The 24,013-nt window shown below is 37.6% G+C and overlaps 1 protein-coding gene across 4 annotated transcripts in view; it reads right to left on the bottom strand.

The window, feature by feature from the left end:
* Positions 1-24,013, bottom strand: part of RhoGEF3 (Rho guanine nucleotide exchange factor 3) — a 536,802-nt gene that overhangs the window by 63,996 nt on the left and 448,793 nt on the right. For all 4 annotated transcript variants that reach the window (XM_067152080.2, XM_067152079.2, XM_067152077.2 and 1 more), the window contains exons 5-7: positions 23,302-23,503; positions 17,562-17,664; positions 5,931-6,038 (exon numbers count right to left, since the gene is read on the bottom strand). In XM_067152080.2, coding sequence (XP_067008181.1) covers positions 5,931-6,038; positions 17,562-17,664; positions 23,302-23,503 — 413 coding nt within the window. The remainder of the gene's footprint in view (positions 1-5,930; positions 6,039-17,561; positions 17,665-23,301; positions 23,504-24,013) is intronic.

Genomic DNA, 24,013 nt, shown 5'->3' with positions numbered 1-24,013 from the left:
AATCACAATACTAAAATTAAAGATGACAGTCTGTCTTGTAATGGCCTCATGCACACGGGGAACGGTTTGTTATTTAGGCCTACTTCTTTATCACAACCATTGTCAGTATCACCAGATACAACTTATGGAGCTATTTCTGATACCATCTCGCTATCACTTTGTGTAACTCATATGAAGTGTCCTTCATCACAAAACACAAATTTTTCAAATCCAACATTTTGTCCCAGATGACTCCATTCTGCAGGCTGTGATAAAACAGAAGTAATACTGTACTTTGATCATCATCTTTATCATCCTGAACTCCTGCTCCTTCACTGTCCTTTTTCTCTGCTGATGTCTTTGTCATTCCAGCTTTAACAAAGCACTTGCAGATTAATTCAGACTTCACACTGTTCCAGGATGACCGAATGCAAATAAGGAATAACATTATCGTATAAATCGGACAAAAGCAATTGCTACTACAGTACAGTGTAAAATAGAGTAATGCAATTTTACACACATTGTACAGTAAAGTACAACACTTACATGTAACACATTGATTTTTGGGGTTTCTTTTCCTGTATCAATATCAGCAAACACTTGCTGTATCAGTAGCTTCTGATATTGAACCTTCATGGTAGTTATTATCCCCAAATCCAATGGCTGCAAATGACTGGTGCTATTTGCTGGAAGGACGGCACGTTCGATGTTACTGAAGGTCAACAAGTTGGGATGTGCAGGGCAGCTGTCTAACAGGAGCAAGATAGTCCCTCCTTGACAACACAATCTGTCATTCAGTTTTTCCAGGTAAGGAGTGAAAATTATGCTGGTTATCCAGGCTTTGTCATTGGCCTCATACTGAACAGGAAGTGATTTTACATCTTTTTGGACAGCAAGGTTTGGCTGATTTTCCGATGACCAACGGAGGGAGCTTATAGGTTCCATCTGCATTTGTTGTAAGATATACTGTTAGGCGCTCTTTACTCCTTTTGCCCCCAACAATAAGGATCAACCTTCACCGCAAGAGTTTTGTCTGGCAGAAGGTTTAAAGAATATCCCTGTTTTGTCACAATAATAAATGACAGCAGAATCGTAATGTTCTATAATTCTGGGAATTTCATTTTCTTTCCAATGACGGACTACACTCTCATCTACGCTGCTGCCCTCTCCATAAATTCTGTGGTCAGTTATGTCATATTTCTTCTTGATTTTTTGCAAACAGCCAGAGGGAACTTTAAACTCATCTGTATGTTAAGTTGTTTAGCGAAATCCAATGACTTCTCTTGTAGCATCTTTCCATCTATGGGGATGTTTATTTCACATTGTTGATTGAACCTGACTATAACACACTTTTCTAAATTAAAAAAACATCCTCTCTGTACACCCTAATTTTTTTTACAGTTTCATGGATATAATCAGGCCTTGACGCAATTTGCTGCATTTCCTCTGTATTTTTTATTATTGTGGTCAATGCTGAATATGACAGTCCTAGACATTCAGCAATGTTTTTCTTTTGTTTCATTAGAGATATTTTCAACCTCATCAACTTTTTCTTCCCCAAGACTTAAGGCTTTTCTGAGTTTATTCTTTGCCTCTTGATAGCCATACATGTTTTTTCTTTATGACTCCAATATTCATTGAACTGACGAGACCTTGTCTAACCGTATTGTCGACATGTGCAGCGATAATGATTTCTATAAATACACACAGCATCTGCATCCATTGTCATATAGCTTAACACACTATTGGTGGCAACGCTTTTATCTGCATATCATGTCAAGAAAGGTTATCTCAAAAAAGTCCACTTATTGAATTCAATGGAATTAATTGTTGTCAATTTTCTCTCTGTGACTCATATCCTTAGTACTGTATAACATATAAAAACTAAACCCCATGCCGCAACAGCCCCGAAGGGCCATGTCCTACCAAGCAACCGCTGTTCAGCCCGAAGGCCTGCAGATTCCGAGGTGTCATGGGGTCAGCATGACGAATCCTTTCGGTCGTTATTCCTGGCTTTCTTGACTGGGCCCGCCACCTCACCGTCTGATAGCTCCTCAATTGTAATCATGTAGGCTGAGTGGACCTCGAACCAGCCCTCACATCCAGTAAAAACCCCGACCTGGCTGGGAATCGAACCCGGGGCCTCCGGGTAAGAGGCAGGAATGCTACCCCTACACTACGGTGCCGGTGTATAACGTATAAGTAAATTAATATGTTTCGTTCATGGGGATCAGACAAATGTGACATATTAATGAGAAAAAGTATAACCGAAAATTGTATAATTGGGAAAAATATGGAGAAAGGTTGGTGCCGAAAAAATGTAGTGTTTGACTGTGAAAAATGTAGAAGTGAATAATGTATAAATGTGATTCAACTGTATTTGGTTTAAGTGTAGACGGCAATCAAATTTATTTTAAATTATGGTATACGTGATAAATACTCAGAAGAGAAAAAAATTTAGAGAGTGATTCCTTGACGTATAATCATCATTCTAAAAACAGAAATGGTAACAAATTTTCTGACGATGCCAAGAAAGGCAGATTTGTAAACCTTGTTACGAGCTCAACTTTGCTTACCTTATGCATACTTCTCCGCTCCGATTCAGTGAACATTATATTGCGTTGCTTCATGAACTGTCAGCTTACAAGTCTGTCTCACCACTGCTTGGACTGTTGTCCCTCCACGCGCAATCACCATGACGTCACCCGGTTCCAGTATTTTCTCGAGCTCGCTTCGCTTCCGTATATATACTCGCCGCTTTTTCTTGTCCAGCGGTCAGGTGTGATTGAAATGTTGTAATCGGCAGTGGGAGCTTGAGCAATGTCCACGGCTGGACTGTGTGCATTTTTTAACTCTACTTCATTCTTCTCTACGTACTGGGTGAGCAGACTTTTATTATTATTATCATCCATTCAATTTTGCCCTCTCTCTCTCTACATGGGCTTTGCTATTGCTTGGATTTCGAACTCTAGTCCCTTCAGGACTCTACGAAATTACGCTGTGCCAAACTATTGACTTTGGACTTGTGGTGGAAATGTGAAGGAAGAAGTGTTCTGGACTAGCGATATCACGGTCACCTTCAACTTCTAATGTGTTGTGCATGAACTTTACTTTCCCTCATTTTGAAGTGGGACTTGACAGCCTGATCATTACTTAATTTCCCTTTCCCTGCTGTTTGTTTCTTGGTTTTCTTTTCCTGCTCCTCTTTCCACTCTCCTTTTCGTCTCCCAATCGTAATTTCTCATAATTTACTAATGAAATTTGGTAATATTGTGGTCTGCCAATTTCGCACTGTGTCTGCTGTTTACATTTCGAATGTTCTAGTATCTTCCTGTCTTAAACAAGTGTGTGTTAGATTGTGGGGGATATGATGTCGTTTTATTGCGTACCCTTTTAGGTACTGGAAAGTTCCCTTTAACTTGTATAATTTTTACTTGTTCCTTTTCAAAATTTCTTGCTGTTTTCACACGGCATTTCATGTAAACGTTGTCATGTTGGAACTTGAATGTAATGAGAATATTAATTTATTCCTATAGCCTTTATCTCGTACCTGAGTATACCAAAGATTTATTGTAATTTGTGTGGTTACCCTTTTTTAGTGCCTGTATGAACCAAAATAAGACCTATCAATAACTTGTATGATTCCCTTTTTCTATGGTGTATCAAATGGTCCATTTTACTCTCTGTTGTGAAAACATTTGTTATCTCTTTGAAGTTGTTTCAATATATCTGTTCATTTTTCTAAACCTGTACTTTTGGGAGTTCTCATTTCTGTGTTCCCTTTCGTTTTGCTTAGTATGTACCTACCGCAGAAATTCCTCTTGGGAAAAGGCCCATAATTGTAATCGGCACACGGCTTGGGATGTTATCTGCACTGATTATGGTTACTTGAAACACGACACTTGAATAGTGTCATTACCCCGTACTTCACGTTTCCCTGCGCTCTGCTTGCTAAGTTCTCTGTGCGGTTACCAGTACATATTTTCAGGGAGTCTTTCGCCTCCTTCATATCGAACTTTTGTTGATATTTGCCAAGCGATTGCTGCAAGTACTCGGAAATACATACTCATATTTAATTATACCAATGTATTGTAACAACCTCATTGTATAACCAACAACAACTTAGAGAACATTTTTTTAAAAGTATTTTTTTCATTTTTTAAGTATGAGGGCACATACACACAATGCCAATGCAGCTCCAATCAGTCAAAATAGTCACTGGTTCTACATGTGAAGGGGTAATGATTCAGCTGAATGGAAATCCATCTCATATAGTAAGAAAAATAAAATAGAAATAAAGATATTCTTGCCCTGAACAGAATAATTTAATAAGAAATGGAAACACAACAGAACTACTTTAGTCCTCGTAATATAAGAAATGTTAGAGACCTTGAAACATATCCATCGTATGATGTCACACAACAGACAGAAATGTTCCTGGTGTTTCATTCAGGGCAGGATAACCAGATAAGTCCTTAAAATCTTTGGTGATGTTCATTTTAGCTAGATCTATTGGCTTAGTTTTCAATATGTTGCCACTAACTAGGAGAGTTGCACTGTTTTTTCTCCAAAACCATGTGAAGAGAACCTTTTACAAATCTGTATATCTCCCCTTTTGTTGATGGCTATGTTTTGTTGATTTTTCACCCAATTTTAAAAATTCATCTAAAATAGCTTTTCTTTTACTAATGACTGTGCAAAGTGTGGTATAAGCAATTCCTAAATTTCTATCTATTTCAATTTTAGTTTTATGTGGATTATTGTGCACTTCTCGTATAAATTTTACTTTCTCATCCAATGTGTAACTTTTCCTCTTTCTGTTCTCCATGGCCGACCAACAGCAACATACAATTTCTACTGATAGAACTGCAGTTTTTATTACTCAATATGGCAAATGTCAGAATCATTTAAATAACCATTAGATCATTTAAATAACCTGCTTCCAGTTAAAATGGAAGCAAGTCCTATGTCCCAAACATGTGTCTTGCAATCTTTCTACTGTAGCTTTATGCCACACTGTCACTTCCCATGACCTTTTGCTTCATCACCACACCACACAAAACTCCTCTGATATCTCCAGCTGAAGTCCCGCTACCAACAATGCCAACTGTAAGATATTGCTTTTCTAAGTCACCTGTATTTTGGTAACATCAGGAAATTTACACATCTACAGCATTATTCTAACTCTGTTATGTGCATTTCAACTGTATTCCATGAACAGGTATCTGGCTTGTAATCTTTCCCTTTTAGTTAAAAGTCGCAGGGTCACTTCCTATGTCCTTTGTTGCACTACCGCACCACATCCCCCCAACATCTGCAGCTGAATTCCCACCACCAACAAAGCCGACTCTAATGTACCACATTTCCAACTAGCCTGTGTTCTAATCAGTGGAAATGCATACGTTGGTGACATTATTTTAAACTTATTGTGTACTAAAAAACTGCACTTAACAAAAATGAATACATTTAACACCAAATTACATATAAATGAATTACGTACAAATGAATTTTAATTAACACGTTTTTAAATTATATTTTACCAGGACCTAGAGAAATGTATGTATAAAACAGAATAATGAAGAACTGGGTTACATATAAACCAATCTCAACTGTATCATCCCACCAGATCAGCGCACATCAACTGGACATGAACACAACAGACAAGTTTCACACATAAGTGAATGAATGAAGTTAATATAAGTAAAGGAGGTATATTAGAGAGAAACTTTAATTATCATTGAAACTGGCAAGTTTCAATTCAGTAAAAACAAGAACAATCGGATCTAAAGGACCATCAAAACATACATGCAAAATGTATCATGCATGAAATGCACTTACATTTTGATTATGTGATGTGCGTCTGATATGCTAGAAAACAAGGCAGAATTAACCATTTGTCATCACCAATATAATTTTAATTCAAGGTCTAATATAATACAATTATATCTCACCGTAGGAGGGCTGTCCATTTCATCCAAAGGCTCATCGTCCACTTGATGATCAGTGTCATGAGATTCTGAGCTATCTCCACCAGCTACATGTAGTGAACTGGGAACCATCTGTACAAAATATTGATGTGGTAAGAAAACATTTAATTTACATTATATGTAATAAGTAGAGCCTGGATTTCCATGCAAATGCATGTTTTTAAATAATCTGGTTACACTTCTCAAACTTTGCAAATAGTCGTTTTATAACTTAACGATTCCAAATAACTGTTCTTTTTCCATACGTGTTAGCATGGTTTGGCGTTTTTAGGAGAAAATTCATGCATAATGCATATTTTGAATATGTTGGATGACTTCACTTATGACTTCGGCGATATATAAAGTTAGTTGCATGATAGTGTCTTATGAATGTCAGTTTGCAGAATTTGGGACCATTTTTCCACATTATATGTCTATTAATGAGAGATGGAGAAAGAATGTATTCCTGGTATCCTACCTGACAACTAAAGTTAGTACATACAGTATAGTGATAGGATGTACTATACAGACATGAAATGTGTTCCACCTATCAATACTTATTTATTATAAATGGATTTACATTAGTACCGGTTTCGGCCTTTCACAGTACTAATGTAAATCCATTTATAATAAATAAGTATTGACAGGCGGAACACATTTCTTGTCTGTATAGTGCATCCAATCAATATGGAAAATGAAACTCATAAATAATAATAGTGATAGGATATTCGATCATTTTAATCAATTGACACAGTGATCCAATACACGGCGCATTAGAGTCACCATTCGTATTACATCTGTGTGCACAGATAGGTAGCAGCAATAGCATTCAATGCTTCCTGCTCCCATCTGGTCTTCATTCTATGAACTGCTTTCCTATACATGTCCTCCAACCTTCCGATTTCTGCTGCAACCACCTCTTTGCATTAAGTTTCGATGTTACAAAGCCTTTGCCCCATGGTGACAAATGCATGCAATGAATGACAAATGCATGACAAATGAATGCATGCATATTTTGAGATGTGATGGTGCATGGAAATCCAGGCTCTAGTAATAAGATTATGCTGGTTGTTTTAACCATTAATTAGTCACTCACGGAGATTTTCTCTGGGCCGATTACATTTTGCACAGGACTGAACTTCCCTGTTGAACTGTGTGTCTCCCGATCCCTATACCTTTCTCCTTGTTCATATGGACTCGTCCTGTCACCATTTCGGCGTGATCGTGCATCCTGTGTGCGAGTGTGGATCATTGTTTTGACGAGTGACATCGCCTGGACGTTCTCTCCATGTGCGATTGAGTACATTACCTTATATTTTAGTGCACATTTTTTATTTTGGAGGTCGATGACCTTGTTATTTTGTTCTTCTAAACTTATTTTAGAAAAATATTATTTCATATTTCATATGATGTGATCATCGTAGGTAATGGCGAGTCTCACAAATTTAATATCATAAGATCATTCGACATAGTTAAGGTCTACAATATTCTGCTTTCAGATCAAACAAACTGTGTAAAAATAACCTACAAGTACTTAAAAGGGTTTCTTTTAATTATACCGAAGAATACTGCAAACGAACATGCTAAAACAACATCTCAAAGGACGAAAATGACGGGCATATTTAACCCCAGAGGTTACCTCCGTGTACGACTAGTTATGTAATAATTTTCGCACGACTAGACAAGAGTTAAATATTAAAAAGTTTGTAAATATACAAAGTTAGATATAAAAATATCTGTCCACATGCAACTTATCACTTAATTGAATTTCCTGCTGTGATACCGAATTTAGAAGCTACAGATCTACCACTTGTCGAATCGTTAGCAGTTGATAAAGATATTGATTCCCACAAGGAGTTATCGTTAGCAGTTATTGAAAACATTGAAATGTGTCTGCAGACATTGCACTAGCTTTGGCAGTTAGAGATAAGGTGTACAAAGTGATCTGTTCAAATCATAATTTTGAATTGGTCAAGTGAAGAAAGATGTATTTTGTGGTGAAAATGCAAAAGACGTACAATTTGATCTCACTTTGTCCAAAATGTTTTCATTTAAGCATGCACCTGTCACTTCATCTGACATAGAAAGATCATTTTCTGTGCTTCAAATAATAATAATAATAATAATAATAATAATAATAATAATAATAATAATAATAATAATAATAATAATAATAATAATAATAATGTTATTTGTTTTACGTCCCACTAACTACTTTTTAAGGTCTTCGGAGACGCCGAGGTGCCGGAATTTAGTCCCGCAGGAGTTCTTTTACGTGCCAGTAAATCTACCGACACGGGGCTGTCATACTTGAGCACCTTCAAATACCACCGGACTGAGCCAGGATCGAACCTGCCAAGTTGGGGTTAGAAGGCCAGCGCCTTAACCATCTGAGCCACTCAGCCCGGCTTTCTGTGTTTCAGAATGTGCTGACAATCAAAGCAATTTGGAGAACTTAGTTGTTGTGCAATGTTTCAAAAGAAGCTGAAAATGTAACCATGTTGAACTGAATTTTGACGGTGCATATTTTCCAGTTTATTGTGCATGTTTTGCTATATGACAGTGCCTGAATGCATACATATTTTGAGATTTGATGTTGCATGGAAATCCGGGCTCTAGTAATAAGATTATGCTGGTTGTTTTAAACTGCAACCATGATTACAAAATAGTAGAAAGTACTATACAGATGCCATCTTAAAAGTAAACCTAATCCTATTCATTTAGCATAAACAAAAGAAAACAAAAATTAATATTGGTTTTATTTTAGAATACTGCATATATGTGAATAATCCTCATTTTCTTTTTTTTTTTGCAGAAAATTGGGGTGCAGGTATTATTTGCATCAAAGTTTGTACAGTGCTTCTGACATACATCAGTCTGGAAATTGGTATTTTTCCACCCATTCTGTTGGCAAATAATGTCAGTTTTAATTACTATGCTGATGGGGTGATAGCACCTCATGGGGAACACTGTAAGTACCTAAATGTTTAATATAAGGAGTGATCTTCTTTGAGGTAATCATATTAACAAGGTTGTTAAGAAAGGTTACAGATCTCTTTACTTGGTTGTAAGAATATTTAGAAGTTGTAGTAAGGATGTAGTCTGCCTCTTCGGTGTAGTGTTTAGTGTGATTAGCTGCCACTCCCGGAAGCCTGGGTTCGATTCCCAACTCATTCACGAAATTTGAAAAATAGTACAAGGACTGGAACGGAGTCCACTCAACATCAGGAGGTCAATTGAGTAGAGGAGGATTCGATTCCCTCTTCAGCCATCCTTGAAGTGGTTTTCCATGGTTTCCCACTTCTCCTCCAGGCAAATGCCAGGATGGTATCTAACTTAAGGCCACGGCCACTTCCTTCCGTCTTCCTTGTCTATCCTTTCCAATCTTCCCAACCCCCCATGAGGCCCCTGTTCAGCATAGCAGGTGAGGCCACCTGGGTGAGGTATTAGTCCTCCTTCCCAGTAGGGTTGGGCATACCGGAACATTCAGTTGTTCCGCAACATTAGGAGCTTGGAGGCGGAGCGTTTCGGTACAGAGTGCCGCCACACGGGACGCGGGACTGTAACTGCATAGTAGAGAGAGAGAGAGGCAACATGACATCCTCCGCATCAGCTGGAATGTGCCTGTACCGAACGTGCTGTGTTGAAGGCCGCACTATATAAGCTAGTTGGCCTTGGCTGTGTGCAGTGGGCACTTGGGACACGGGGCTGTAACTGCGCAGTATAGAGCGTTCCAACCTTAAATTGCAGTATAGCAGTAATGGGATAATTCCGTCTCTTTCCTTCTCTCATGTTTTGCGGATAGCGCTGTTCTACTCTAATGCAGCGGGTTTGCCAAATATCCGTAAATCAGAATGTTATCGGATAAAATGGGTAAATATCGTGTTATGTATAGAATTTCAAGGCGCATTCGATGCCGTTAACAAACAAAATGTAAAAAAATACTTTAGTGTGAAAATGGTAATATAATGGAAAGTTTCGCCAAATGCAAAATCTTCATTGCATAGAACTTATCATGTCATAACTCCTATTTTATATTCATTACTTTCCTAATTTTTTCACTACTGGTAAAGAAACATTTCAGCTCGATGTAGATAAGTTTATTTTTAAATTTAAATAATAACAAAATGCAGTATATGCGTTTATTTTCAGTCATGTTCAAGGAATTTTATGTGCAGGCACGAAAAAGTCAGTCGCTGGCCAGCGTCTTTCCTATTGAATTTGCATGGGGGGTCAAAGCGAAGCAAATGGTCTTCAGATATGGAAGTTATTTTTAAAACAATCCCGAAGTTCTTATCTTGCTTAGTTCTTAATTTGTGACAGGAGAAATATCTGCCTTGAATTTTTGTTCCGCGCGTGACTCGGCTGGCTAGCTGGCTGTCTGTCTGTCTGGCTGAAGTACCGGTAGTGATCTCCCAAACATGCGCTTTAAACATTTCCAGACAGCAGCATGCAGTGCAGTGCCCATTTCGTCAGTAGTATGTATAATAGTGATTAAATACATATCAGTGACATATGTACAATTCTTGAGGGAAAGTGTATTTCGTTTGTGTAGTTCGTGAGTTCGTGCTCGTGCGTGAGGATCTAATTTCGAAGAAAAAGTGCAGAAGGATCATGGCGTGGTTAAAGCAAAGCAAACGGTCGTCGGATATGGAAGTTATTATTAAATCATACCATTCATACCTCAAGTCCTTAGCTCGTTATCTCTTAATTTATGACAGGGAGAACGTCTCGTTTGTTTACGTTTCACGAGTGACTCGGCTGGCTGAGCTTTTAAATATACTGACAGTCGTGTGCAGTGGTATTCATTTAATCAATATTATAAGATTGATTAAATAAAGGTCAGTGATATATATATATATAATATTTAATGGCGTGTGGCCTCCGAAGAGGACGAGTGCAGGTCTTTCGAGTTGACGCCGCATAGGCGACCTGCGCGTCTATAAGAATCGCGCCCTACCTGTGATGAATTCTAATGCTGAAGACGGCACACACACCCAGCCCCCGAGCCATTGGAATTAACCAATGAAGGTTAAAATCCCCGACCCGGCCGGGAATCGAACCCGGGGCCCTCTGGACCAAATGCCAGCACGCTAACCATTTAGCCATGAAACCGGACAAGATCAGTGATAAATGTATAGTTCTTGAGGACAAGTGGATTGTGTTTGTTGTGTTTGTGTAGTCTGTGTAATTGTCAGTTCGTGCTCGTGCTCGTGCGGGGGGGTTCTTAGTTCGAAGAAAAAGTGCAGAAGGATGTACAATGGATCGCCAAATGAAAAAGAAACGTTCCGTAGGTAAACTCAGGGGAAAAGAACGCAATATTTTAATGAGTGTCCTGGATTATTTTTTATAGTCTATCCCGCAACAACAACAAAAAAAGCAAAAAAACAGAAGGACGGCAGAAAAATGCATGGAAAATTAAATACGATGAAATTTTGCGAAGTGAAGTGCGTCGGGTGGTTCACTCTCTTTTATTTGCTAACATACCACCGACATTGAACGTGATTTTGAGTCGGGTAAATGGAGAAGATTCTTTGCCATGATTTTCCAAAACTACGTTGTATCGCTTCTTACATGATATAGGCTTCCGTTATTTAAGACGGGGTAATAAAGCAACTTTCATTGAAACCGATGAAATTATTAATTGGAGGCACAGATATCTCAGGGAGATAAAACGTTTGAGGGCACAAAATAAAGTTATAATTTACACAGATGAATCGTGGGTAAATATTGGGCAGACAGTGACAAAAGAATGAAAGGATACGACAGTGAAAAGTGCACGGCAGGACGCCATTGAAGGGGTGAGTTCGGGACTTAGGCCACCGAAAAGCCGAGGACCGTGATTTGCCTTAGTCCACGCGGGTAATGAACATGGTTTTGTTCCAAATGCTGAACTAACATTTTTATGCCATAAAAACATAAGACAACTGGGCAAATTACGTGAAGGAAGTAAAGAAAAATGAAAGAGATCTGTGGAAAGCAGACGAATTACAGGACGATGTCGACGATAAAAAGGTTTTAATACGACGTTCTTCATCGTCCGGATCATTCTCAAGTTCATCTCCCGAACCCGGTTCATCCAAAGCGGGAACATTGCATTTCACTCTGTCGGGTTTTATTCTAGTAAAAAAGTCCCAAACAGGACTTCTGTGCGACATCATGGAAACTTTACCGTCTTTTGTACGGTATATATTCCTAGACTTCAATAAAAACACACTTATAGAACAGTTAAACACAAAACAGAACACATTAAGTTATTCGCATGTACCGATTTACTACCGAAGGCCAGTGGCAGGCTGCAACGGAACTCACAGAACAAAGAGGATATGACAGAACACGGAACACTCCAACACAAGCAGCACGTGGCGGGACTGGCGGCGCGGGCGGCACGGGCACACTGCACTTCCGTCTGGCGCCTGACACTCAGGAGCCGTCATGAGCCGTCATCGGCTATATCCGCTGTCACTTGACTCATGGTACCGAACGTATCGTGTCGTCACAGGTCCCGCTTACCTTTGATTACTTGCGAATCTTGAAGTGAAACCAATTAAACTAGTGTATTATTTAATTGTAAAATAGCCAAGAATAACTTCGTGTGCCCAGTATGTTGTAGCCGTACTTCCTTTTATTATACACAAGGCTTTCTTTTCTTTCTTATAGTGTACGCATTCTTGAAGATCCCGCGTGAAAAGATGCTTTCAATAAGTAATCTGTGGCTTGCGGTAATGAGGTGAAGTTTGTTAAAACGTGAACTTGAGTTTCTTTCTTTCAGAATTTTCAGTGAAATTATTACTTAAGCTAGTGTATTATTTAATTCTCAAGTAGTTGCGAATAACTTGGTGGGCTCAGTATGTCAGAATGTTCTACATTCTTTAATTATAGGGAAACTTGAATCGTCATTTTAAGACGAAAAATTCAGGTGAAGAAGTGATATTTACAAGTCATGTAGATGTGTTTCATAATAATATTAGCGACTTAGTTTCTCTTTAAGGTGTTAGAAATAATGAATGTGTATCATGTAGCATTAGAACCAATTACAAATTGAGCACGCGATAGCATTGTGAGCGTTCAATTATATCACTGAGCCTGTAATTCTGTTCACAATACACTCTGAACTCGAGGAAAGTGAAAATCATAAGTTCTGAAAAGCTCAAACACAGGGAGAGTGTGGTGGCTAAATATCCTGCTACGACGATCATGCACGAACTTAGCCGATAAAAATGAAATGGCGTATGGCTTTTAGTGCCGGGAGATTTCAGGACGGGTTCGGCTCGCCAGGTGCGGGTCTTTTGATTTGACTCCCGTAGGCGACCTGCGCGTCGTGATGAGGATGAAATGATGATGAAGACAATACGTACACCCAGCCCCCGTGCCAGAGAAATTAACCAATGATGGTTAAAATTCCCGACCCTGCCGGGAATCGAACCCGGGACCCCTGTGACCAAAGGCCAGCAAGCTAACTTAGCCGATGATGGCTCCTGAGTGTCAGGCGCTAGAACAAAGTGCACACCGCCGGTATCGACAGTCAGCTAGTAGCCGAAGGGGAAGGGCAGTGCGTAGTGGCGCTTCTGACGGGATAGCAAGTCAATATCTCGGTCTCGCTTGAGAATGTTTCGGAGCAATTGACACTCCGTGTTCCGGAACAGCGGAACATAACTGTGCACCGGCACAGAGTCCCGAAACAGGGACATAGTGCCCAACCCTACTTCCCAGTTTCATCCCTCCCCCAACCGACTCAAATTTTTATGTTTCAGGACACTGCCCTTGAGGGAGTAGAAGTGGAATCCCTCGCTGAGTCTGAGGGAAAAACCAACCCAGGAGGGTAAATGGATTAAGAAAGGAAGTAAGGATGTAAAGGAGAGGGTATATACGTATCTGGTAAGACCCCAGTTCAAGTATGGTACCAGTGTATGGGACCCACACGAGATCTACTTGATATGAGAACTGGCAAAGATCCAAAGGGAAGCAGCACAATTTGTTCTGGGTGATTTCCAACAATGGAGCAGGGTTTTGAAAATGTTGCAAACATTGGGGCTGGGAAGACACGGGAGTAAGGAGACAAGATGCTTGACTATGTGGTATGTTTCAAGCTGTCAATAGAGATATGGAGTAGAATGACATGATAAGACGAATAATCTTGAGCAGAGCTTTTAAAAGTAGGAAAGATCATAATGTTGGAATTTAAGAGGACAAATAGGGACAAATATTCACTTATAGGACAAGGAGTAAGGGATTGGAATAAATTATGAAGGGAAATGTCAATAAATGTGGTCAGTTGGACTGAAATCTGTTCCTGCAAAAGTGATGAGCATGCCACATAAATATATAGTGTCATTTGCATGGCATCAGTGTAAGTAGTAGCATGTGTTTACGATAACTGGTGTGAGTTCTCGTTACTGACAAGCTCCACGTTATTGAAGACTCAGAGCAAATTGGTATTTGTACTACAGGAAAAAAGTGTGATGTGGACAAGAGTTGAGGTATGTGACTGGAGGAAAACTAAAGCTTTCCTTGAACAGATGAATAGAAACTGCCAGGCATTTCATATTTCTTTTTGAGAACTGTTAATGCATACTAGACATATTTATTGTACAGTAGCATTTATGGTTTTCAATGTTAATATTTAACAAATTTGTACAATTAATAAGAGGGTAGCTTTTTTCCAAAATTTACTTGCCCTAAAATTAAGGTGTTGAGATTATTCACCTACGAACAGTAGTAAACAATCTGACAGTTATATTGGTATATTTAGAACAAAGGGTTGAGGGAGTTGAAAAGAGGAAAGTGAGAAGTTGCTGGATTTCTGAGAAAGGAATTTGTTGTTGGCTGGAAACTTTTGGATCAAAAAGAAGAGCCATATCAGAGGCCTTGGACAGTAATCATCGATTGCTGGTAATGAATCTGAGAGGGACTAAGGATAAGAAGGGGACACGCAATCAAGAGAGATGAATAAAAGTATGGAAGCTAAAAATGGAAAAAACCAGGGAAGAGCAAAATATGCCATTGGAAGAACCAAAAACAGGAGAAGAGGAATGGAGAAGTTTTAGAAAGACATTAACAGAGACAGTAAAGCAGTATGTGGAGGAACTAGTATAAACAAAAGATGGAAGAAAACCTAGCAGTGGAATGACAGAACGAAAGATATAGTGCAGAAGGGCATGGTTCCACAGTCAGAATAGGATGGTGGAAACAAGAGAAGATCACCAGTCAAGAAAGAAAGAAAGAAAGAAAGAAAGAAAGAAAGACAGAAAGAAAGAAAGAAGCAAAGAAGGTGGTGGCAGAGGAGAGGAGAAGGTAGTGAAGGTGAAGGTAGTAAAAATGTATTGTATGGAATGATTAAAAGTAAGAGTGAAAGATATAATGGAGTACGTGAAAATTGTAAATAAAAATGGCAAGAAAAGGTGGTGAAAAAGGTCTGTTTGTCTCTCCGTCCATTCGTCTGTCTGTAGGTCCATCCATCCGTCTGTCTGTCAGGGCATCAGCTCGGAGGTTGGGTGGATCCTTATAGTGGATGTACAGAAACCACAAAAACTAATGGTGGTGCTAAAATGAGACATACTAGACAAGGTGAGGAGTGAAGTAATTTTCCAATGCAGAGGAAAAAGAAATAAGTGAGATGGGAAGACAAGCAGAAACGTTCTTCAAAAATGTTAGGAGCTTAGTGTGGAGTAAAGAGGTCCCTCAAAACAGCAAGAGAGTGAGATACCTACCAGATGTACTATATCTCAATACTGACATATGCATCAGAAACTTGGGTAATGAGAGGAAGAGAGGAAAGCAGGATCCAGGCCATTGAGATGACAGTTTTGAGAAGTAGAATAGGTATTGCAAGCTGTCCACTTCATGACCGTATCAATGAATTTAATCAACAAATTATTAAACAAAATTTAAAACACCACCTAATCAATACTTTATTTCTTGCCTTTGGGTAGATTTATGAAAACATTATCATATACAGGACATGTTTCGACCACTTAGTGGTTATCTTCAGCTGTCTTTAACATAGCTTAAATGAAACAATTTCATTGCGCTTGAAATTTGAAAATTTGGGAGGGGCAAGGTGGGGGGAATAAGTGGGGGGGATTTTAGTGATGTGATGTGTAAAAAAGGTACTTAAATTACAATTCGCGTCTACGGTAAAAGTGAGTTAAAGCAAGATACCCTTATCACCACCTTCTTTCCGAGGTCAAACTAAACTAGAACAAATTCGTTTAACGACACATTTTAACATTTTACGATCTTTCTGCTGGTTGCAGATCGTGAGGCAAGCTGCCCAAATCTGAAGACCGCTATTTGACGCAACTTACTAGAAAAGTCACCATAGGACCATTGTATATTAACAGTTCAACACAACCTGGTACTAAAAATAAAAAGCAACTTTAAAGGAAGATAATCAACACAACACACAATCAATAAGAAACTTGAAGACTGTTATACACATCAATTTTAACATAAGCAAGATCAAGCCACCTAGTGTTTTTACAAAAAGTGCCAAATTACAGACTTTTAGACTTTTTAAATATGTTCAATTAGATAAGAAGTTTTCTATTTTTTACCGTAGACGCGAATTGTAATCTAAGTACCTTTTTACACACCACATCACTAAAATCTCCCCCACTTATTCCCCCCACCTTCCCCCTCCCAAATTTCCAAACTTCAAGTACTTTAAGCAATAGGTATAAGTTCCCATGGGAACGTAATTTAAAATTTTAATGTACTTACTAATCAAATTGTTTCATCTAAGCTATTTTAAAGGCAGCTGAAGATGACCACTAAGTGGTCGAAACATGTCCTGTATATGATAAAGTTTTTATAATTCTGCCCAAAGACAAGAAATATTGATTAGATGGTGTTTTAAATTAATTTGTTTAATAATTTGTTGAAGTAGAACAGGAGTAACAAAAATGGATAAGATAATAAATGAGAAGGTTAGAGAACAAGTACAAGTGGAACCATTGCAGGGTAGGATATAGGAATCAAGCTTACATGGTATAGACTCGTGAAGACAATGTAAGGTGCATGAAATGGGAGTGGAAAGCAGGAGACTAAGAGGAAGAACAAGGGACAAATGGCCAAAGGCAGTGGAGGAATGGGTGACAGGAAGAACTGGTCTAAAGTAAAGACAGAGAGATGGTGGGATGATAGAAGATGGTTATGTTCTTATGTTATGCTTATGTTCTAAGCAGACTTGGCCAGTGGCTGGATGATGATGATGATGATGATGATGATGATGATGATGATGATGATGATAAGTTTACATAAAACAAAGACTGTTAAGATATTTTTCTAGTGTATTCTATTTCCCTTAGAATCTCATTCAATAAACACTCCATAATCATTTATTTGTCACTGTAACAAAGCTTGCCAGCTGGGACATTTCTATAATTTAATGGTAGTAATTGCTTCATCATCATATCCAGCAGTTAGATTTGTTTATAGAAGTGTTTGGAGTTGAAGGCCAACTAAATACTGTATAAATAAAGTTCTCAACTGAATTCAATTATGAAATGTAATTATGGTGATGATAGCTATGACAAGCTAATGGTAGAGCTTTTGAGGATCCAACAAGCCTTCAGGCTGAGGAAAAAAAAAAAAATCACACATATCATAACTCACCTCTATCTGTATCCCACTATCTCCACTGTTACATTTGGCACTTCGAGCTGCTTTTTTGCCTTTCTTCCGTTCTTTACTTGACCTCCATACCAAAGGGCCAAACCTTCACAAAAACACACATCATTTATAGGAAATATCTTAATGAAAACATAAATCATAACTTACTAGAAAAATAAATACCCTTTAATAACTTACAGTTAACAAATATAAGATATTGACTTACAAAATACTATTATAATTTGAAGCTTTATTCTAAGAAGTTTTACCGCATCCTATTTTGAATTGTTACTCACGATACCCTGGTCATATTTTCTCTCGTTGTCTCAAAGAAATATATCACATTTGTTACTTTCTTCTCATTTGGAACTGACTATATTACTGTTCATCTCATCCACCAAACCTACAGTCTACCAATTCACACCTTTCGTATAGAATATTGATACCGATATATAATTTAAGACATGTTTCCTTTCTTGAGTAAATATTTTACTATTGACGTATTATTTAGTAAGTAATGCACTGCTATCCTGTATGGGTCAAGGAAATTATTAGGTTTAAGAAAGAAAATTTGGAAGAAAATGTGTTGAGACAATAAAAATTCAGAGAATATTCAAATTCACACCCATGGATACACAATGAAGAATTTCATTCATTTCAACAGACCAACAAAAAGCTTCAATAACAAAGCAATGTTATTAATGAAATGAGCAGGGTAATTGTGACTCTCCTACAGGCCTTCAGTGAGTAAGCAAGCTTCGACTTTTATGTAACCATTGATATCGCAGTCACAGTCAAGGATCCTCTAGTTTTACCTGAAATACAGTGACATGACTTTTCATTTCCAAAATACCATGTGCACTGATGAGAATGTGAACCATGGTTGCCTTGGTGACATGTCATATTACTCCAAATTCAGAACAAAAATTCTTATCTCCACACAGAAATTAGCATTAGAGGAAATTAGTAGGAGTGTGTTTGTTTTAACAGAGTAGTACTGTATATGCCAAAAAGACCTAAAGAATGATTAACATATGGGCAGGTTGGCTGTCAAGTGGTGTAAGTTACAAAAATTGAAAAATGGATCCACACCACTTATCATTACTAGACATGCAGTTCTATGCATCCAACAAGTGTTGTGAGTCCTAGTTCAATAGTCCGCTCACAAAAAGCACTGAATGATATTATACTGAACAAAACTGCTGAGCCTCTTGACAATTAAGTGCTGTACGTCCAAGTGATCATGCCAGTCAGCTCTGCTGTCGCCACCTGTTAACCTTGTTTACTTGTGTGCTCTATGTTCTGTTGTGTGCAAAACATTCATATTAGGTGAGTGTTGTTTAGGACTGTAAAATAAACATGGCCTGTGTGTTAAAAACTATAAAAATATGGATGGGATTGTTGAAGTTCCATGGTTGACAAAGGTTGGAAATGATAAAGGAGATCACAAAAAGGTTGTGAACAGTGGCAAATCATACAAAGATCATTCAGGTAGACTTGTGCTGCGTAAGGTATTTCATAATGTAGACTGCATGAGCCACAAAGTGTATTTTCAGAAGCTTACACAAGATGAATGAAATTGTTTAAAGTGTTATGGAAAATGGGTGACTGTGTAACAAAATCCTTATCTGTGTGGGCTTGTTCACGCTCTGTTTGTTGCAACGCACTGTGCTCATGATAATAGTCATCCACCTAATAACATTGTCAACAAATTTTACCTGCATGTAGGCTCAAGGACTGTTGAAACATGCAAATAATATTTTATTCACACATTCTCAATGAGTGATGGGAGATTGTTGTGAGCTTTGAAAAACTACAGAGAAGGTAAAACTCCTGGTAAGAACTTAAGAGGGTGCAAGCCTAATCCATGGAAGGTGGATTCAGATAAAATAGCTTTCAATGAACAGCACAAAAACAGTTTTCCTGTTACTGATCCATCACAGAAGCAAAGAAAACGGATATGGTAGACCTATTGAATTTTCTACCCACTTGCCATGATCTTACTTTTTTTCTAGGCTTACAAACTGATCATGGCAACATTTCAAACGGTAATAAAGAATTTTATGAAACCAAGATAACATCGGATGGCAATGTATGAATTCACATTTTGTACCTTTCAATTTTAATTTTTGTTTGTATTCCTTGACAATAAACAACAGTTCTATTTTTAGAGGAAGTTGTCAAATTTTATTTAATCTCATTCCCCTTCCCAAGTTATATTTGTCTTAATTATAGGAAAGTGTTTTTTTTTTTAAATCACGATTTTGAAAGTTTAAATTTTGAAGTAGTTAGAAAAGTTACAATACAGATTTATACATTCTGATTGAAAACTTCGATTTCCAACTTATTACCATTATAATTTATTAAGAAATATAATTCTGAATTTACAGTGAGCTGCAAACTCTCCCGAAAATACAGACTTTTGGACATATGCCACTTGGCAGCCGATCTGCCCATATGGAGAAGATGTATGCCTTGATGTTTGCTGGTGTTGTAGCTCTCTAGGGTGAGACAGAAGAAGAAGTTGTACATAATAGGCTTGATAAGGAGGTGGCAACATTTCAGGAGTATAAGATGAAAGACAGCAAAACAAACAAAAAACTGTAACAATAAAAATCTCCAGAGAAGGAACTGGTGGCCACATAAAAACCTGAAGGACAATACCTTGAATGTGTTGAAGAATTCAGATATCTTGGCAGTATAGTAACTGGCAAGGGAGTTGGAGAAATAGAGATCATTAAGCATAGCGACTAATAGCTGCCTCTGTGGATCCGTGGTAGAGTGTCGGCCTCCAGATCCCAAGATAGCGGGTTCAAACCCGGCAGAGGTAGTCGGATTTTTGAAGGGCGGAAAAAAGTCCATTCGGCACTCCATGCCGTACGATGTCGGCATGTAAAAGATCTCTGGTGATAACATTTGGTATTTACCCAACAAAATTAATTAAATCTCAGCCATAGACGCCCAAGAGAGATCCGGTTTACTCTGTCTGCCATCTAGCGGACCTAGAGTAAAACGGAACGTCGAAATTGACGAGCAGACAGCCAGATGGCGTCAAATCGAAATGTCTGCACATGGCAGCTGAGGCCATACGATTATTATTATTATTATTATTATTATTATTATTATTATTATTATAGCGACTAATGGACCCAATTTCTACAGACTAGTAGAACTAGACAACAATATGACTTCAATGGTTCAGACATTTGAAAAGAATGCAAAGTACAAGAATACAAAATGTATACACAGACAGGACCATAACTGGAAGGAAACCAGTGGGAAGACCCAAAAATATATGACTGGACCAAACGAGAGACAATGTGAAGCAAAGAAGAATGACCAGGAACATTACACAGGAGACTAAGACATATATAAACAACCATGGAGAGTGCTTGTTTGACACCATCCAATCTGACAAGCTAGAAGAATTATATGATGAGTATATGCAAGGGCGCCCATTCACGGGGGCAAGGTGGGGCCGCCCCCCCCCCCCACCTAGCTCTCAGGGAAAGGCAAAAATCTAATGTAATCAGGTGTTTTCCTTTCAAGAAAATGATTTAAAAGTCAGTATTACATAGAAGTAGTAGTACCGTCTCCCACCAACAGGCAGGGTATACCGTGGGTTATTCTACCACAGAAACCACAGAATACAAGTCGCCATTTATCTTCCAAAATATACCCCCAGGTCTAGCGCCCCCTCCTCCTACAAACTGTCATATGGGCGCCCATGAGTATATGTAAAAAAAAAAAAAAAAAAGGTCACTGTTTATAAGAATAGTGAGCAAGAGCGAAACAGTTTGGTGAAGTGGGAAATTCCATGGGCTAAACTGATAAAGAAAGAGAGAATTAAATTTTAAAATATACAGAATTTTCAATAAATATGAATATTTTGTAACTTACACCAAAATAAGTGAAAAATATTACATGTACCATAAAAGGAATGTCCTGGAAAATGTTTTACTTCGGTGAAAGAGAAGTTTGGTACTTTACCTGGAATCAAAGGGGTTGCTGAGAAATATAATAAATGTTCTCATTTTCATCTATAGAGCAACCTAGCCCTTTATGTTATTTTTTTAATAATAAGGACCATACTACTACAAGACATTCCCTTATCAAAATATTTGATTATTGATTATCGTCAATAATTTTAAGAAACCACCTTCAGACTTTCTTTATTTTCCCATTATACATTTTTTATAGGCTTAATTGTTTTTGCTTCTGTGAAGAATCATTGGATAAAAAAATTCAAGAAAGCAGACTGAGGTTGTTTGGCAATGTGGAACAAAGACCCGAAAATTATATGGGAAAGAGAGAGGGGTGCTGGAGCTGCCAGGAAGGAGGACCAGTAAACCCCACGTAAGGTGGGCACATAAAATATGGTAGCTGAAGAGTTGAGAGAAAGAAACTGCAAGAAAAAGGAAACCCTGAATAAAGAGGAGTGGCAAAAGAATAAAGGATGGTAATGCCGCCCCCCAAAGAAGTGCGAAAAGCTTCAACAAAAAAAAGGAGAATGCATTTTCTTTTAGTATAAAGTACATTTTGTCTTTTAGGCAGCCTCTAAATTGAGGAAGTGTTACTACATAATAAATACATACAGTACTAATAAATACATACTGTACAATACCAATTAATGCAACAAAATTAAAATCATATTTCATCAGGAAAGTTAGTTAAAAATTAGAGGAGAAATACGTCACCCAGTAAAAATGTTATTCCTTCCAAGCAATCCTGAACTACTGCTTTTCCTTACGAAGTCTCTACAGTAGAAATGGTTCTTAAGATAGTCAACAAATAAAATGAAGTCAAATTACTGGGGGTTTTTGCACTATACAGAGATAATAGGAAAGTTTTAGAACATTCTTTCTACTATAAGGCACTGTAAGGAGTTAGCATAATCTGTACTACCGTCCAGTTGTGATTCAATTTCTCATTGTCTTGCAACTTATAAGCAACTATCATCCTCAGAACACTGGTGAAAACCTATATAATCCCTGGATAAAACATATTTTTGTAGTTTATGGCAATCAAAACAAGCAATAATTAAAATTCTTTGTTATTAATACAATAACTCATTATATACTGTACAGAGATAATGAAAGGAGAATTTTGAAGAAGGTATCACTTTTATTACCTTCTTTTTTATCATTAAAATTGGTTTATAGCTTTTAGTAAATTTGTTGTTTTCATCTCCAAATTAAACTCCTCCACATATTCTGATTTGTACAGGCACCTCATGTATCAAATTTCATCCTTCAATGTCAACTAAAATTGCCCCATAATCTAGTTTGGTCTTCATCTCTCTCTTACAACTAATTGTGGAGACCAATAATATTACAGACTATAAACTAATTTCAGCCAATAGATAGATATTAATTTAAAATGCAGACTGGCAGAACAGTGAAGTACGATGCAAAGTTGACCCAGCAGTAAATAGGTCACCAATTCATGGCATCATATCAACTAACAAACACTAATGGTATCTAAACCCATCGGTTAAGATTTGGAAATCAGTAATAAATCATGGATGCACACATAATTAATTAAGATGAAGTATTTCCTTACTTACAATCATCGTCTCCCATGATTCATTATTCCACTCATATATTATTACAAATGGTGAATTTTTAAGTACTACAGTATACGATGTGGCTATTGCAACTGTAATATCATATTTAATAATTCTCACTCTTATTTTTCAAATGTAAAAGATAAATTGACAAAATAAATTATAAAGTAACTGTACTTGAACTTAGGATCAGGGTTGGTATCCTCTTTAATGGGAGGAGACTCAGGGCGAGCAAGTCTATTCTCCTCGTCAGCAGTCGCAGGTAGCTCTTCTGTTGCCTCTTCTCCCACTTCCCCACTTTCTTTGCTGCCAGACTTCTTATGAAACTTCAAGGCAAAACTCTTACGGAACTTCTGAAGAACACTTTCAGAAGTATTTCCTGCAAAAACATCAATATATTTTTCTAAAACTAACAGTAAGAATAGATGAATAATTACTTTGTTAGTATTTGAAACTAAATAACAATTAAAAGGAGTTGCTGTAGCTCCCTATTCACACATTAACCTGCCTTTATGTTTGTCCTATTTTGTGTTACTTTTTTTTTGTTCCTCCTATTTATCTGTCTATATATTGTATATGACTTGAACTGATCCTTGTTTGTTCCTTTCCAATACAGTACTTAAATAACAATTAAGGATATAATGATATCAGTAAATATGAGATGAGGCGTATGCAATAAACAATTATACTGTGTATCAATTTTGAGCAGTGAGAACACAGCTTCTCTGAAAAACTTACTTATGTTGTTCTTATAGTTTACATATTTCTTGGTCATATATGCTTGATAATGATGATAGGTTTCTTAATTTCACTTAAATTTACGTGTTAATTTGTGCTGTATGCTTGCCTCCTTTTATCTGGATATTTTTTAGCTCTTTATCTTAGGTTC

The sequence above is a fragment of the Anabrus simplex genome, chromosome 1 (genome assembly GCF_040414725.1).
Source record: "Anabrus simplex isolate iqAnaSimp1 chromosome 1, ASM4041472v1, whole genome shotgun sequence".
Lineage (NCBI taxonomy): Eukaryota > Metazoa > Arthropoda > Insecta > Orthoptera > Tettigoniidae > Anabrus > Anabrus simplex.
This window is presented reverse-complemented; position numbering and strand designations above follow the sequence as displayed.